General features: G+C 46.7%; 1 protein-coding gene across 1 annotated transcript in view; it reads left to right on the top strand.

Annotated features, from left to right (window-relative positions):
- Tgfbr3 (transforming growth factor beta receptor 3) overlaps positions 1–16,283 on the top strand; it is a 186,426-nt gene that overhangs the window by 71,667 nt on the left and 98,476 nt on the right. The window contains exon 3 of the mRNA XM_052735668.1: positions 2,649–2,833. Coding sequence (XP_052591628.1) covers positions 2,649–2,833 — 185 coding nt within the window. The remainder of the gene's footprint in view (positions 1–2,648; positions 2,834–16,283) is intronic.

The following is a 16,283-nucleotide window of genomic DNA, read 5'->3' as shown; positions in this document are numbered from 1 at the left end:
CAGGGGGAACGGACTTTCTCTGAGGCTCACCCACAGATTCTTCCCCTGCCATTGCTGTAACAGCCCCTTCCTTCACCACCTCCTGCCTCCTCTGAAAGCAGCTGGGCACCGTCCAGCAAGAGTGGCAGTGAAAAGGCACATACTTCATTTCAGACCAGATTGCTATTATCAACCTAGATAATTTCTGTGAGTCCTGAAATAGACTTGGCCTGGTAGGTGGGGTGCCTGTTTATGACATAGCATTGGGGCCCAGCAGCGCCTCGTTCAGAATTTGAAATGGCATTTGAGACTGAGTCTGCAGTTCTAAAGAATGTGTTTGTTATTTAGAAGCCAGGAGGAATTCACCGGAATGCGCCCAGGACTTTGATCTGGGTCCCCTTAGAAAAGGTTGAAGCTTGGAGGTGCCCTGTGTTCACAGTCCCAGGGTCTCATCAGAGTGGGGTCAGTGATGTATATGTGAGGGTGAAGAGTTCTAGGTCCCTTCTCTCTGCCTTCTGAAGAGTCTTTGGGACACACTGACAAATGCAGATTAAATAGAAGAGAAAGAATACGAATTCATTGCGAAAGAGGAAAATTCACAGGAATGTGATAAGTCAAAATACCAGAAACATCTGCTCCATTTTGGAGGGAGGGGGTTGTGGGTATGGGAAATCTGAGGGTTTGAAAATTATTATTTTTTTTATTTTTTGGTTTTTCGAGACAGGGTTTCTCTGTGTAGCTTTGCGCCTTTCCTGGGACTCACTTGGTAGCCCAGGCTGGCCTCGAACTCACAGAGATCCGCCTGGCTCTGCCTCCCGAGTGCTGGGATTAAAGGCGTGCGCCACCACCGCCCGGCTGAAAATTATTTTTAGGAGAACACAGTGGGCTTGGAGAACATGGGTGGCAGAGGACAGATACACAGGAATGACAAAGGTTTGCAAATGATTCTCTCTGGAATATTGAATGGGCCTAACACAGAAGACACGGGGTGTGAGGAAAGTGTCCAAGTATGTCGATACACTGTGTTCTCTCAGCCTGCCTTGAGCTCAGTCAGTGGAAGCCCCGGGGCGTGACCAGAGGTGATGGTTTTCTTCTTTGGGGTCCAGACTTTAAAGGGACACAAAAGCCTCCTCAGGCATTCGCTGCTTTCTGAATTCCTTTCATTTAAAACAGCTAACATACCAAGACAGTGTATTTTGGGGGTGACAGTTCCTGGGCCCTCTTGGTATCTCATTTTCTTCTCCCAGATGTCATCAATATGGGATGGAGATGAGGAGTAGTGGGATTGTAGCTCACATCACTGCAGCAACCCATTTCTCATTAGTTCCTTGTGGCTAATTAGTTCTTGGCAAGGGGTAGAGGAGAGAGGGAGGGGGAAGAATGGAGGGGGAAGGGAGAAAGGAGGGAGAGAGGGAATATGAATGAATACAAGAATATGAATTTCCAGGCCAGGCACTATAGTGGAATCCTGAGAGCCTAGTGATGAATATGGAAAATCATAGCCATCAGGAGGTTAACGGGTGTATTGTTGACTGCCTGTGGCAGGTGTATACACCTGTAGCCACTGTGGTAAATGAAGCAGAGGAGATGGGCAAATAAATTACGGGAGGATGAAGAGGTGGGGGCAGGGGAGTACCTCCTTCTGCTTTGGGGGCCCTTATTGTGGGGGTGTAGTTAGAGTTGAAGAGTTTGGGTGACTGAGACAAGCTTAAGTAAGACAGATGTGACAGATGTGCAGTTGAGAATCTTCATGCTGCGTCTGGTGCCTCTCAAGCAAGTTGGTGTTGCTGGAGGCGGGAGTGAGATTGGAAGGCTGACAGGAGGCTAGACCAAGCAAAGACTGTGTGCCCTGTTGAGGGGCTCAGGCTTTGTTTAGCAGTTCTCAGAGGTCAAGGCATGACTGCAGAGGGTGGGTATCTGCCTGTGGAACAACTGTAAAGGGGGGCTCCCGAGGTTTGAAGGACTACCTTGCTATAGAGCTGGCTTGGAGAGCTTGGGGGGTGCAGCCTTCTTAATTTTGGGAGGCAATTGGGAAGCAGAGGTGGAGAGGAGTGGATGGTTTAGAATCAAAAGCTTGGTTGGCTAGAGGAATGGAAAATGAGGAAGCAGGAGCCAAATATGACCAGAGTTCTGCTTTTCCTGTTATAAGGGAAGGTTTCCCTGACCTCTGCCCTAAACTTTGCAGGTCTGCCTCTAAACTCCTCTTCTTACACATTTTGTTTTGTATCGTTCTTAAATTTGTTTTATTTTCCCTAATAAAGGAAAACTCTTAAAAGGTATCAGACTATTTGGGGAGTGTATGTACAACTTTAGATATTTAATCTTATTTATGTATAGTATTATTTGGACTTTAAATAATTTATTCCAGCTATCTCATGTTTTCTTCCAAGAGAGGAAATAAAAACACAAATATCAAATGGGACGTATCCTTCCCAAAAGGATACATTGACGACCCATGAGCCTAAAGAGAATTTAGAAATCAAACACATATCAAAATTATGCAAAAAATGTAAAAGACTGGGATTTCAGATGAAGACACTAGCTTTTTAATCTTCGAGTTGTGAGAACAACTTGGTTGTAAAGGTTCTTCAGCTGTGTTTGCAGTGACTCTGTCGCCCAAAGTGTCTCTGATCTTGCTGTACATCTCATGTCTGTGATTCCGTCCACAGGTCCAGAGCCCAGCACCTGGTGTGAACAGTCGCCCATCGGTGCCTCTCATCCTGTCCAGGCCTTGATGGAGAGCTTCACCGTTCTGTCTGGCTGTGCCAGCAGGGGCACAACTGGGCTGCCACAGGAGGTTCACATCCTAAACCTCCGCATTGCAGACCAGGGAGCGGCCCAGCCACAGAGGGAGGTAAGTGTGGGTGTTGCTGTCTACGTCAGAGACGGGATATCAGAGGATAACTCTAAGATAGATTCTTTCCTTCCATCTTGGTTCTGGGGATCAGAACTCATGTCTTCCGCCTTGTAAGGAAAGCACTTCTACCTGCTGGGCCATCTTGTCAACCCCATTCACCTAGGATTTTAAATTGTCTTCTTTACACATGACATTCCTTTCTTCCTGCTTTGCTGTGTCTTATGAACATAGTTCTTCTGAAAGATGAGTGAGGAAAAAACCCTAGAACAAAGGTCAGTACCCTGAGGGCAGTTCCTTACTGCAGTTGTGGTATCTTATCCAAGATGGAGGTCTTGGTGGCCATGGAGAAGATCATGGGACAAGCTCATGATTATTCAGTGTTTGCTCTGGGCTCAGCACTTGTTGAAAACATACTCCACGGGCTTCCTTCATTATGTCCATTTTACAGGTCAGGATACAGGGGTGAGGACCTGAATTTCAGAGTCAAATGACCCATTCTTCCCTGTGACTCAGCAAATGCTTAGATCATGGTCTCCTTGTAACGTTTAAGAGGATGGACTTCCCCACACGATAGCACACAGTTGACATTCTTTCTGTTTTTTAGTTTATGTGTCTGCAATGTTATCGGGCAAGGATTAGCTCTCTAAGGAAAAGGCACCAGAGTAATTCCTAATGATGGTGGAGTTTAGGAAGACAACTGAAAAATGGGAATTTTCTTCTTGCTTTCTCGTGGTCAGAAAAGTGAATTTCCACAGCTATTTGTCTATGTGCTGTAGGTGTCTCCTTGCCTTTTGGGGTCTGTGGGGGTAGCAAGGTCACGGAAGTCCACTAGGAAAAGCAGAGCTGACTTAATCTGATGAGAGTGTGCAGTGTTGGCTCATTTCAGAGTCAGGGCATCTAACCCTTTCCAGCTCCATTGGAAATTATTGTCAGTCCTCTTGGTGGCTTGCCATTGTGGCTGCAACACATTTTTCAGGTCAGATTTCGTTATCCCAGTAATGTGTCTTTAATTCTCAACGTATGTGGGAGAGTTTGTGGTGGGAGGGAAGTTGGGGGGGGGAGGAAATACAGCCCCTGTGGGGCGTTGCTGACTCCAGCAATTCCTTAGCATTGCAATTACTCATTTTATATATGCTTCTCTCAGAGGGACTGAGGAGGAAAAAGAAAGTCCGGGCTGTTGCAGGAACGTCAACAACCAAACATTCTTAGTGTTAAATTGTGCGGTGCTGCCGTGGACTCTGAAAATGGATTTGACAAGATTGCCACAGCAAAAGAAAACAAAGACTTCAGGGAGGGACATTCCAGAATATGGCAGTACAGAGGATGTGTGGCTAGCTAGGAGCCTGGCAAGGTCAGTGAGAGGGCTTCGGCAGGGCAGCCCCAACCCTGTACTGCTGCCATGTCTGTGCAGTCAGTGTATGTGTGCTCTGCGGCCCAAGATTTAAAGGCATTTCTGCCACTAGACCTCTGAGGGAAACTTCATTATTGCCTTCCTTGGAGACCTTTAAGAACTGGTGGCTGTAGTTCAAGGCTGCTTGCAAACATGATATTAGGACCTTGGACACACCATCCTTCTCTTCAGAGTTGTCATATAGTAGACCTTGGAGTCTTTGACGTGTGTTCACAATGGTGTTGAGGATGACACCAGGCAGAGGAGGAAGGAGTTTGTGGATTGGCAAGATAGGGTGGAGAAGTGTTAAACTCTCCTCCCCCATTCATGGGTGGCTGGAAACACATTCCTGCCTGTGCTGACAGTTTTGAAATAGGTTACCCAGTCCATGCATTAGCAATTCTACTCTGGGAGACACACACAGTCCAAGTGCTTACAAGAATTTCCAGTGCTACTCATAGCACTTTAAACTTAGGAATACCTTGGATGGCCATCATCTGATGAATGGGTGAGTGACATGTGGTATATCCATACAGTGGGAGGTTCTTAGACAATGAAGAAGGTGCAGAGTTAGGAACACAGCCCACAGTACAGATGAAACCTGAAGCATTATGCTAATAAACAAGATAGACATACAACTGTGCATTGTATAATCACTTTTGAATGAAGTGTACAGAATATACAAATAGAGAGGGGCAAAAATTTAAATGAGTGTTTACTTAGGGTTAGGAAAAGAGGTGTGGGTTGACTCCTATCGTTAGTGGGGGCTTAGAGATGGAGGATAAAAATATTCTAAAATTAAATTGTGGTGATGGTTACGCAGCCCAACGACTATACTAAAAATTGTTGAATTATAATTTAAATTTGGTGGTATATGAATTCTCTCTCTCTCTTAAGTCTTTTGACTTCCCAGTGTTCTAATTAGCTAATAAAGTCAACTTTGGCCAATTCCACCCCCCTCTTTTTTTAAGGATCAAAATTGCTTCATCTTTCAATTTAAACTCCTTTTTTTTTTCGTTATTCCCACTGGTTAACTTGATTTTTGTAGCTATGGCATGGTAATAGCAGTCCTGTTTGGGTGGTATATGTAGAAGGATGAGAGATAGACTTTGCACAGTCTATACCAAATATTTAAGTCAAGTTCTTAAAAAAAAAAAAAAGGAATGCCTTTGTTTACAAACTAGTCAAAGAATTACCACACTGCCCCAAGCCCATCTGAGCATGTCTGGCTATCTACAGCAGTTCTTCCCTGATGTCATTCTTGAACATGGGGGAATCGTGAAACCAACCCTATTTGTCCTCAGCTTATTGGGGTGCAGGATCAGCACCAGGGCTACGACAGACCACCCCTTCTCCAACATTGACCAAGCCCTTTCTTCCTAGATGTCATTACTGAGCTTCATCTGAGGCAAGGTTTCCTATTTTCCTCAGCAGAAGAGGTGACAAGAGTCTCTGCCCCTGGAAATGGTCACCAGCAGGTTGACAGGATTTGAGGAAAGGGTTATTCCCAGGTAGGGTAAGCAGTCGCTTGGGCCTGAGGGGAACAGGCTTGCCACAGCCTGTCAGGATCTCCTGTTCCCAGGATTGCTCTCCCACTGGCTCTCTGCTGGCCTGAGACTGGGGAAGCTAGATCTAGAATTAGGGTTTTTTCATCTGGGACCATACCCCTCATGTGTAATCACAGGCTTTGGGAAATAGCAGCCCAGAAAAGAAGTGAACAGGAAACTGGCCAAAGACCTCTGAGTACAGAGGAGAGATGAGGCCAAAGGCCCCGAGATAGTAGACTATTTATTCATTGAATATGTGTTACCACTTTCTTTGCTTTGATTAAAAACATTATTATTATCATCATTACCTCCTCCTCCTCATCTGTATATGGGCTGGGGGTGAGGGGTGGTGAGGAGACACATTCCTGGAAGCCAGTTCCCACCTTCCATCTTCACAAGGGTGCAAACTCAGGCCTTCAAGCATTTTTACCCTCAGAGCCCTCTTGCTGGCTACACCTAGTGCCTGTTGACTGAAGGAAAACACCCCTCTCCCCGCTGTGAAGCCGGAGTTTGGTGCCTCAGGGCACTTTCTGACTGTGAGAGGGTCCCAGCACCCTCCGAGGCTGGCCGCAGAAAAGGGGGTTCATTAGCTGTTGGAATGGTGACAGTTTGTTTCCCATCTTTTTCCTTGTGGTCTGTTTCCTGGGGTGGTGTGTCTTTTCCCACCCATCTCCTTTACCTGTTAGGAAAAGCTGCCTTGGGTCAGCCTTCCGCACTACACACATGGATAGTAATTTACATTTGTTCTCATGTTGGAGAGACTTTTCTTTTTGGGGGTGGGGATTGATCCTTCTACCTCCTGGAGTGCTGTGATTTTACGTGTGTACTGCCACATTCTGTGTATGTGGTGCTGGGACTTGAGCCCAGGGCTTCATGGATTCTCCCCAGGCACTCTTGACTCAGCCCACAGAGGATTGACTGTCAGTGGGTGTACCAGGGCCTGGCCGCAGGGCTGCTGTGGGCAAGGGACCAGGTTTAATAACTCCACCTGCCAGAAAGCCCATAACCCCTCAGAATTTGATCTATTTGCTTCTCAGCCTCATTCCAAAAGAGGATTGGGGGTGAGCTGCCAACAACAGAGACATCAACTTTGTAAGCAGAGTGCAGTTTATCGGCTGTGTGGGCTCGTGTGCTTGCTGTGTTTGAGTCTGAAATGTGGCTCCTGGCTTCTTGGCAGTCATGCCAGAGGGCTGTGTTAGCCACACATGTGGCTCTCAGCTGTTCACTCGGTATACCTTCCCTCTATGTAAACTGCGCCTTCCCTGGCTCTTCCTGGGGGCAGGAAAGACCAGGGTAAGAGCAAGAGAAGGAAGGAAAGACCCTGAAATGTTCTGCTGACCTTTTCACAGCCTCCTTATCCCCAGATAATGGTAACAGCAGCTCTGATGGTGCAGGTCACAGTGAGCCACCCCTTTGCCAGGCACTCATAGGTAGCCCTGGGCAGCCTGAAAGGGAGGCTTGGCTGTCTGTTTTAGTGGAAGGAGACATCTGGGCTTTGGGAAGGTCATGCAACCAGCAGGTGGGTGGGCTTGCTGCCTCTGAGTAGTGTCCGGTCATCTTCCAGCTCTCTACCCGCTTGAGATGACCTCTCTTACTTTGAGCTCACTTTATCCCAGGGCAAGTAAGCCCTGTCAGTTATCAGGGCAGGTGGCTCTCCCAGGGAGGGTTCAGGTTTGTGCACAAGCTTGTCCCAGGAGGTTCCTGTTCTTGGGTCATTATCATTTACTGTTTTAATTCCCTCAGGGCTCCACAGTAGTATTCTCTGTGTGGCAGGGCCTCTTCTTTCCTGTGGGTTAGGATTAGCATAGCAAATGCCAGCAATTATAAAACACAGGGCTCAACCTCAGGAGCCATTGCTGAGCTCACGGGGAACACCCTGGCTTTGGTCTTGTTCTCAGTCAAGCGTCCCTAGAAGCTTCCTGTGGCTGTCACCAGAGTCACTAGATGCCACCTGGGGGCTGGTGCTTCTCCCTCAAACCCGCGTTAGCTGTGTCGGGGAGCTGGCGAATTAAGAGACTCCCACTCCCAGTGAAGTAAGACCCTCTCTGCTTTACATCTTTTGGATAGCTCCATGTGGCCACCTGCTTGCTGCCTGAATGTCTGTTCCCCTCCTTATTCACCTGTCTGTCAGCATCTGATCTTTCCTTCTGTTTCTGTGGTAGTAACACATGAACAACTTTTTTCTTTTCCTCCCTTAACCCTTTAGAAGTCAGTCACAGCAATACTTGGAGAGGGAGGATAGGGTATATGTGTCTTGGACCCATCTCAAAAAAGAACAGATATGTCAGTTTAGGGCTGGATGTTTGGAAAACACAAGAGAGCAGAACACCACTAAATTAGCTGCATTTCTTCCCTACTGGGAGTGTGTTTGCTCCGAGGCTAATCACCAATGTCTTCCCAATGTGAGTCCTGTGTGTTTATAAAAGGAAACAAGCCCTCAACCCCAAGGGGTTATTTGCATCCATGGCATCTTATATGCGGCCTACACAGCAGTTCTCACTAAGCTAGTGTGGCAGTCAGCTCCTCACACATAGACACTGGTGAAACTTGGTTTCTTTCTTAAAAACAAACAAAAACCGAAAAAAAACACCACCACAACAAAAAAAAAACAAACACTACTGTGTTTTGTTTCAGTGCTGTGGCTCAAACCCAGAGCCTCCTAAATGCCAGGCCTGCTCCTACCACTCAGCTACCTTCCCACACCCTTTCTTCTTAAAAGAATGACACCAATTTATTGACTGATTGATATTCTGGGGTGTGTGTGTGTGTGTGTGTGCACTCCCGTTTATGCCATATTGAGTGTGTGCGGAGGTCACACGAGAGGACAACTTGTGGGAGTCAGCTCTCTCCCCCACCGCGTGGATTCTGGGATCTAACGCAGGTCGACAGGCTTGGCTGTCAGGGTTTGCCCCTGAGCTGTCTCTCCGGCCTTGACATTCAGTTTCTAAATGAGTGTCATCGGTGCATAAGCACTGCCCGCTCTTAGGAGAGGATAATCATGGGAGTCACCCCAGGGTAGTACGGAGGATGACTTCTAAACTTGTCATTGTGTCACAGACCTATAGCAGGGCTATTAAATGTCCCCAAACCTCTCTCTTTCCTCTTTTACCCCCCACCTCCAGTCCTATGTTCCTTGCCTTCAAAGGGAGCTAATCTGACACGTGGGACCAGAGAACCTGAGTGGATAGGACATTCGCATCGTTGAAGAAGTGTCCTCCCTCCTCTTGAAGACACCCAGTGCAGTTTAGTAGTGGATGCTGGGCAGAGTGCCGGTGTCAGGCCAGCGAGAGGAGCTGTGTGGGAGACAGCAAGGCAGGGATGTCGCTTCGGGTCAGTGCAGCCCGAGCTGAAACCACTCGCCCTGTTCCAGGATGGTTTCAAGCAAGTTGGGGCAAGACGTGTAATCTGAAGCTACAGCTAACTCTCAACTAAGAACTTCCAAAACCAATTTTCTATTTCTAAATTCGAAAATCAGAGATACTAGTCAACACCAGGCTTGGCAAAACAAAACAAAAACAAACAAACAAAAAAACCCAGGACACACACTGAGCGGAGAAGTTAGTCTTCCTACCAGGACTCGGTTACACAGTTTAAACTTACCACAGGACTGTCCACGTGATGTAAAACTGCCTCTCAGAGCTTCGATCAGACCCCTGCCCCAGCAGGGGAACTGAGCCAGGTGGACTCTCCACTGTAGTGTGAGGTACTGCTGGTTGTGTTCTGTGCCACCCGGAAGCTGGTAGATCAGAAGAAAAACCAAACACCCCTCTTCTGACTGCCTGCCTTATCCTCGGGACGAGGAAGAAACCCCCTGGACCCCTTTTAAACCTGCCCAGCAACAGTATTTCGCAACCAGTGTGGTGTTTGATCTTCCTGGACGTTAGGGCCAATCCTCGATCTGTGCTGTCCTGTCCTTGTCACTGCTCTTGACTCTTGTTAGAACTTGTTTCTACATGAGTGCCCTCCACATTTGAAGATGTGATTTATTTTCCCTGCTAGCATTTTTAATAGCATATAAAACCATAGGATGATACAAGGAGCCGACCTGTCAATCAGTCTGCGCCCCCAGTATGCCAGCTGGCAGATGTCCAATGGGTGTGCCCAGGGGGTGTGCCCAGCATCCAATTATCTCTGCCTTATCTGCTATCTTGACATTTTGTTTGAGAATAAAGGGAAATTTACTACCAATGTTTTTTATTTGAAGACTCAAATTCTACAGCAGTGTTTATTAAATTACCTTCCATCCTTCCCTTGGCCATGTTTTTTAAATATTTCTGTATAAATTAGACATACTTATTTTACTTTTTTGTCCCCCACTTTGAAGAGGCCGATGTGAACTTGGCCCCTTTGCCTCTGGCAATGTCTTGTCCCTCCCATCCCTGCCCCTCTCTGTTGTAGAATATTAGTTTAAGATGTGCTACATTTGCTTATGCTGTGGAACTTTTGTTTAATGATGCAAAGATGTGTTGCGTTCTTTTATGTTGCATTTGTTTAGCTCTGTGAAGCTGTGCTACTTTGCCTCTTAAAACACCTGGTGGTCTAATAAAGAGCTGAGTGACCAATAGCAAGGCAGGAGAGAGAGGACAGGAGGGGCTGGCAGGCAGAGGGAATAAATAGGAGAAATCTGGGCTTGAGAGAAGAAGAGGGAGGAGTGAGAAAAGGAGGAGAAGGAGAGGAGGACACGAGGGGCAGCCACCCGGCCACACAGCCAGCCACGGAGTAAGAAGGGAAGAGAGGTATACAGAATAGAGGAAGGTAAAAGCCAGAGGCAAAAGGTAGACGGGATAATTTAAGAAAAGCTGGCTAGAAACAAGCCAAGCTAAGGTCAGGCATTCATAGTAAGAATAAGTCTCCGTGTTTATTTGGAAGCTGGGTGGCAGGGCCCCCAAAAGAGCAAAGAGTGAAAAAACAACAACAACAAAACCTGTACCTCTCCTTTCTGAACTTCTGAAAAACTGTACCTCTCCTTTCTGAACTTCTGAGTGAACATCCGAGTATCCTTCTGCCCTCCCTGTTGCCTGAGTTCTGTCCTGTGCTCCCCTCTGGGTATCATATGTAGTGCTCTTTGACCAACTCATGGGCTGATGGGACTGGGAAGGGGCCCTCAAGTCGCCTCCAGAGGGGCCAGACCAGAGGGTAAAGTACCAGTTCCCTCACTGCAGACAGGAACTGAGGAGCACCCAGATCCCCGTCCTCCCGGAGAGCTCGCCCACTACTTCACGCTCTCCACTCCTCACCTACTTTTGCTACCTTGGAGGTTGCTAAGCATCATTTTCCTGGCACTGCCATCTTGGTTTGTAAATGCCGTTCCTCTGGTGGTCTGGCTTCCTTTGTCTGTTTTTGGGTGTCCGCAGTTTCCTGTCTTTCTCTCTCAGGGGTTCTGGACCAAGCAGTAGTGGGCCCTGTCTTCCTCTGTCTGCTGTCCTGGGGGTGGCTTGCCTGCTGTGAGGAATTGAATTGTCACCTCCGGACTCTGATTCCTGAAACTTAGAAAGCCTCTCAAGGGGAAACACGGATGGAGTCTCTCTAGGACTTCACTTCCTAGCCTGACTTCAGACTCTTGGGTCCCTGAGATGCAGTGTGGCTGGTGGCGGTTAATGAAGTGAGTCTCAGTTCTAGCACTTCCTGAGCATGAGCTCCTGAGGAACTTAATCCGCCAAGCCCAACTTCCTTCCTAGGGCATGGAGGTGATGGGAGCCCTTGACTGACAGAGATTCTGTGCACTTTGGTCTGGTTTGTTTGCCTGTCAATCATCAAATAACATTAATTAAAAAAATTATGTCTGAAGTGAAATTTCAGAGCCTTCCTAAGTCAGTTCTCTTTACTCCAGGGCTGACTTCCTAGGTCCCTTCCTGGTGTCATGAGTGTCACCATGCCATCTAAAATTGGAATCATCTTAGATTTACCCGTCCTTCAAACCCCGTATTCGGTCAGTCACAAAGTTTTAGCTCCATTTCCTCCACAGTTGCCCTGGGATTTCTCTGTCCCTCTCCACTCACCATGTAGCCTCCTTAGTCAGTCTCCCGGGACCTCCATCTTCAGCTTCAAGCTCTTATTGTTTCCATCTAGCTTGGGAACGACTTCTTAACTGCAATCTTCCATAAATAATGCTCTCAGAACTCATTTGTTTCCTGATTCACAGACCCATTTCTTGAGTTATTTACTAAGAACCTACTAGGTAAACACTGCTGGGTTCTTACGCATCGTGTCTACAGCACCTGCATGGGATTGAGGAAGAATAAATTTAATCCAACATGACAAACAGTGTAACTTAAGACATTCACAGGACTTTGCAGAAGACTCGTGGAGAGGAGGAGTCCCAGAGGACAGAGTGTTTGGAGGTGGAAGGCTTAGAAGTTGGCAGGTGCTGCCTGGCAGAGGCTAGGGGCCTCTGTAACACAGCGGGAAGATCTTTGATGTGTGTGGTGTGGCTGTAGACCATCATCTTCAGACCAAGTCCTGCTTGTTGCTTTATTTACTTTTAAATAACTCTATTGAGAGATCATAAGTTTCACCTGTTTAAAATGAACAAGTCAATGGCTTTAGTATATCCATAGAGGTGTACAATAAGCAGTTGAATAGATTCATAATGATTGTCAATTTGACACAATCTAGCATCACCACTAAAACAAATCTCTGGGCATGCCTGTGAGGGATTATGTAGATTCATTAATTGAGTGGAAGACTCACCGAAGTGTGAGTGGCACCATTCGTTCCGGGGGCTGGAGTCCCGGACTGGATGAGGAGGACAGTGGGAGCTGGGCACAAACACCCACTGCCCTCTGCCTCCTGCCCTTGGAGTCATGTGACCAGCTGTTTCACGGCTCTGCCGCCTTCCCCACCGTTATGGACGGTCCCTTCAAACTGTGAGCCACAGCAAACCCTTAAGTCCCTTTCGTCAGAGATGTAGCCACAGCAAGGACCTAATACAGCCCTATAATCTAACTCCACATTTTCATTATCCCTCAAAGAAAACTTGTCACTGCCCCATTTTTGTGTTTTCCTTGCCCAGCTTGACAAGCACCGATCTGTTTTCTTCCTAGATTTGTCTGTTCTGGACATTTATATAAGTGGAATCGTGTAGCAGGTGATTTTTGTGGCTACTTCTTCTGTTTAGCATAATGTTTCGAGATTTATGTATGTTTTTAACATGTACCTATTATTTTTTTTTATTCCTAGTAGCATTCTACTGTATGGGATACCACAATTTGTTTATCCATTAATCAGTCTAATGTCTGTTTTTGTAAATAAAGTTTTATTAGGACACACCCATACTCATTTGTTTATATATTGTCCATGGCTGTTTTCATATGATGCCAGAGTTGAATACTACGTAAGAGACCCATATGGCTTTGAAGCCTTAAATGTTTACTGTTCAGCCCTTTGTAGCAATAGCTTGCTAACCCTGGGATAGAAAACTGGGATAATAGTGGGGTCAGATTGGGGCTAAAAAGTGGAAGATGAGATTGGAATGGCCACATAAGGGTTTAGACATAGTAACATGGATCAATGTGTGGTTTGTGACACTCCAGATATCCTTGGAGATACTTTCCCCGTGTTTGGCTGCGTATACCTATAGTCCCAGCTACTCGGTTGAGACAGGAGTTTAGAGCTAGTCTAGGCAACATAATTAGACACTGTTTATTTAAAAATATAAAAAGGACTCTGAGCCTCAGTCTTGACTCAATAGCTGAATTCATTGCTCCGTACCTTTCTTCTTCTTTTTATAAGATTCATCTTTAAGTGTGTGTGTGTGTGTGTGTGTGTGTGTGTGTGTGTGTGTGTGTGTGCGTGTGTGCGTGTGTGTGTGTGTGTGTGTGTGCATGTGGGTATGTGCACATGAGTTCAGGTGCCTGAGGAAGCCAGATGAGGGTATTGGATCCTTTGAGACCGGAGTTAGAGGTGGTTGTGAGCTGCCGTGTGGGTGCAGGAACCGAACCTGAGTTACTGCAAGAGCAGTCAGTGCTCTTAACCACTGAACCATCTCTCCAGCCGGTCTCATACTCTTTACTGCTGAATCGTATATATTAATCCTGAGTGCCCACCACTAAGTGGACTCCACAGAATGGGAGCCAGGTCTTGGGACTCTTCTGCATCATGCAGTTGGCCCACACACGGCAAGAGGACAGTATTTGAAAGTTCGCTGTGTGTCTTAAGTGACGCTGTTCCATAGTGCATGCCAGTTTGATGTGCATGGTACCAATGGACTTTCATCAGGTCCCCACGTGCTCCCTTTGTATTACTGCTCTCGGGTATTTTTCCCTAATTAAACTTCATTTCATTCACCTTACTACTTACCCCCAAGTCTGCAGGTTTCTGTTCGGTCTCTCCACAGTGCATTTCTAAATCCTCATTACATTCTTCTTTTCTCTTCGGGGTTTAGTAATTTGCTAGTAAACAACTCAGTCTTTCCCTCAGCTGCGCAGAAAGCTGTAAATGGTTTTGTACTCCACACTGCTCCCCTGGGTAACTCATTTCATCTGAGCCTGGTTTGAAGTTGGGCCATGTAGAATGATCTGTCCCCATGATGGAACTGGGGACTCCAGCCAGTTCTTAATGTTGCTAAACTTAATTAATGTTGATTCCCCCAATAGAGTGTTTTACTCTACTGTGTCATCTTTAATAACTAATAACTTGATTTTTTTCTTTAATTTTTTGTTTTCTTGCTTGGTGACTACTTAAAATATCCCTGCCTATATAGTAATCTGTTCCTTGTTTAATGTGGCTCTTCCTTTGTTTACTCTGGACTCCAGTCTTTGTAGCTTGTTTTCTAAGGCAGCTCAGAAGTTGGATTTGGCAGTATCTTCAAGCTTTACCCACCAGAACCCTACAGGAAGTTGTGTGTCGGCCAGAAGAGTCTATTTACTTAGAGCATGGTGTCCAGCAGAAGCAAGCCATTTATGAGGGTCTGGTCTTAAAGACACAGGAACTCGACTCTGTATTTGGAAGACCAGTGAGGCTGACCTCCCCTGCACTCGTGTGCCCTGGCTTTTCCTTCCAGCCTACCAGGGCACTGCAGCCAGACCTCAGGCTCGTCCAGGCCCTCCTTCCTCAGGACTGCTTAGCATGGCTGAAAGGCTTGGATACTAGGTAGTGCCTCTTAAATTAAAAAGAATGGCTCTTGAAATAAAGCTGGCTTTTGTGAGGATTCACCATGGATGAGGATTCTCCGGAACTCTGTTGGAATGCCTCTGGCACTTAGTCCTTGCCTGAGTCCCTGCCTTCTACCCTGACACTGACAACAATGCTTTAGAGTAAAAGCAGTTTCAGCCCAAACCTAAAAGTCCTTCAGCTGAATCTAGAGCATTTCTATTTGTTTGGAGGAGAAGGATGAGGGGAAAGGAAGGGAGGAGGAGGAGGGAGCCTTTGTAGGTGGTTTTGTCTCCTTTTGAAGAGAGAGACTAGAGGAGATGTTTATGTATCTGAAAGCCAATACTGAAGCCAGCATCAGGACCCAGGATCACTGCATAGACTCTTGCCTGGATCCCAAACACCCCATTGTGCATATGAAGGTTTAATTTCTATTTATTGACATGCATGTACACACACCAGAGCCTTTGTGGATTTCATCTGCCATCCATGGGCCTGCCACAGGGTCGATACTGTGTGCTGGTGTAAGTGATAGTTGTCCTAGGAGATGAGCCTTTGACTTAAGTGCAGCCTCAGGTAAGTTATGTGAGCACCTACCCAGGTGCTTTAGGGGACAGGAGCAAAGAGGTACAGTGGCAGCTGAGGACTGAGAAATGAAGGGTGGAGAGGGAGAAGGGAATATTGTGCTCCTCAGAGCTAGCCATGCCCAGGGGTATTTTAATCACCTATCATTGTTGTTTGGGTTTGGGGAAGTGCCAGTTGAGATCTCTTGCCTATCACAGCTGTAACAGAGCAGTGACTTTACTGACACCTTAGGTAAGTTTAACGTTTCATTAAGTCTACAACAATACTTTATAACCCTTTCCTGTTGTACCTCTCAGCCTCAAGTGCTACTGCATTGCAACAGTGTTGCCTTGGGGATGGGGGAGTTTCTAAAGGTGTAGCTGAGGCCAGTGAATTAGATGGTTTTGTCAGGATACACGCTTGGTGTGAGGTGTGAGGCCTTTGGGTTGGCTCCTTCTCTTATTTAATTTCCTTTTAAAATAAAATAAAAGTACTGTGTGGGGCGGAGGGGGATGGTGTGAGTGTGGGTGTGTGTGGAGGTTAGAGAGCAACTTTTGGGAGTCAATTCTCTCTTCCTGTAGGTTCTGGGGATTGACTGCAGATCCCTGGACTTTCAAATCAAGTGCTTCTAATCACTGAGCAATCAGGACAGCCTGAGTTACTCTTGTTGCTGAAAGTGACAAAGTATCCAACTGATACTGCTATGGAAAGAAGGCCACTCCATGCCAGGGAAGCCGTGGCCCTGGGAGCTGCTTCTGGCCTGGAGTCCAGTGCCTAAGGCTGATTACTCACACCTTGGCTGACAGAGCAGCTGGCAAACAGGCAGTGGGGCTGGATTGTGCAACTCCAAGGCCCA

The sequence above is a fragment of the Peromyscus californicus genome, unplaced genomic scaffold (genome assembly GCF_007827085.1).
Source record: "Peromyscus californicus insignis strain IS unplaced genomic scaffold, ASM782708v3 Scaffold_13__1_contigs__length_99412109, whole genome shotgun sequence".
Lineage (NCBI taxonomy): Eukaryota > Metazoa > Chordata > Mammalia > Rodentia > Cricetidae > Peromyscus > Peromyscus californicus.
The sequence above is the reverse complement of the archived record's forward strand: the minus strand, read 5'-3'. Positions and strand labels throughout refer to the sequence as shown.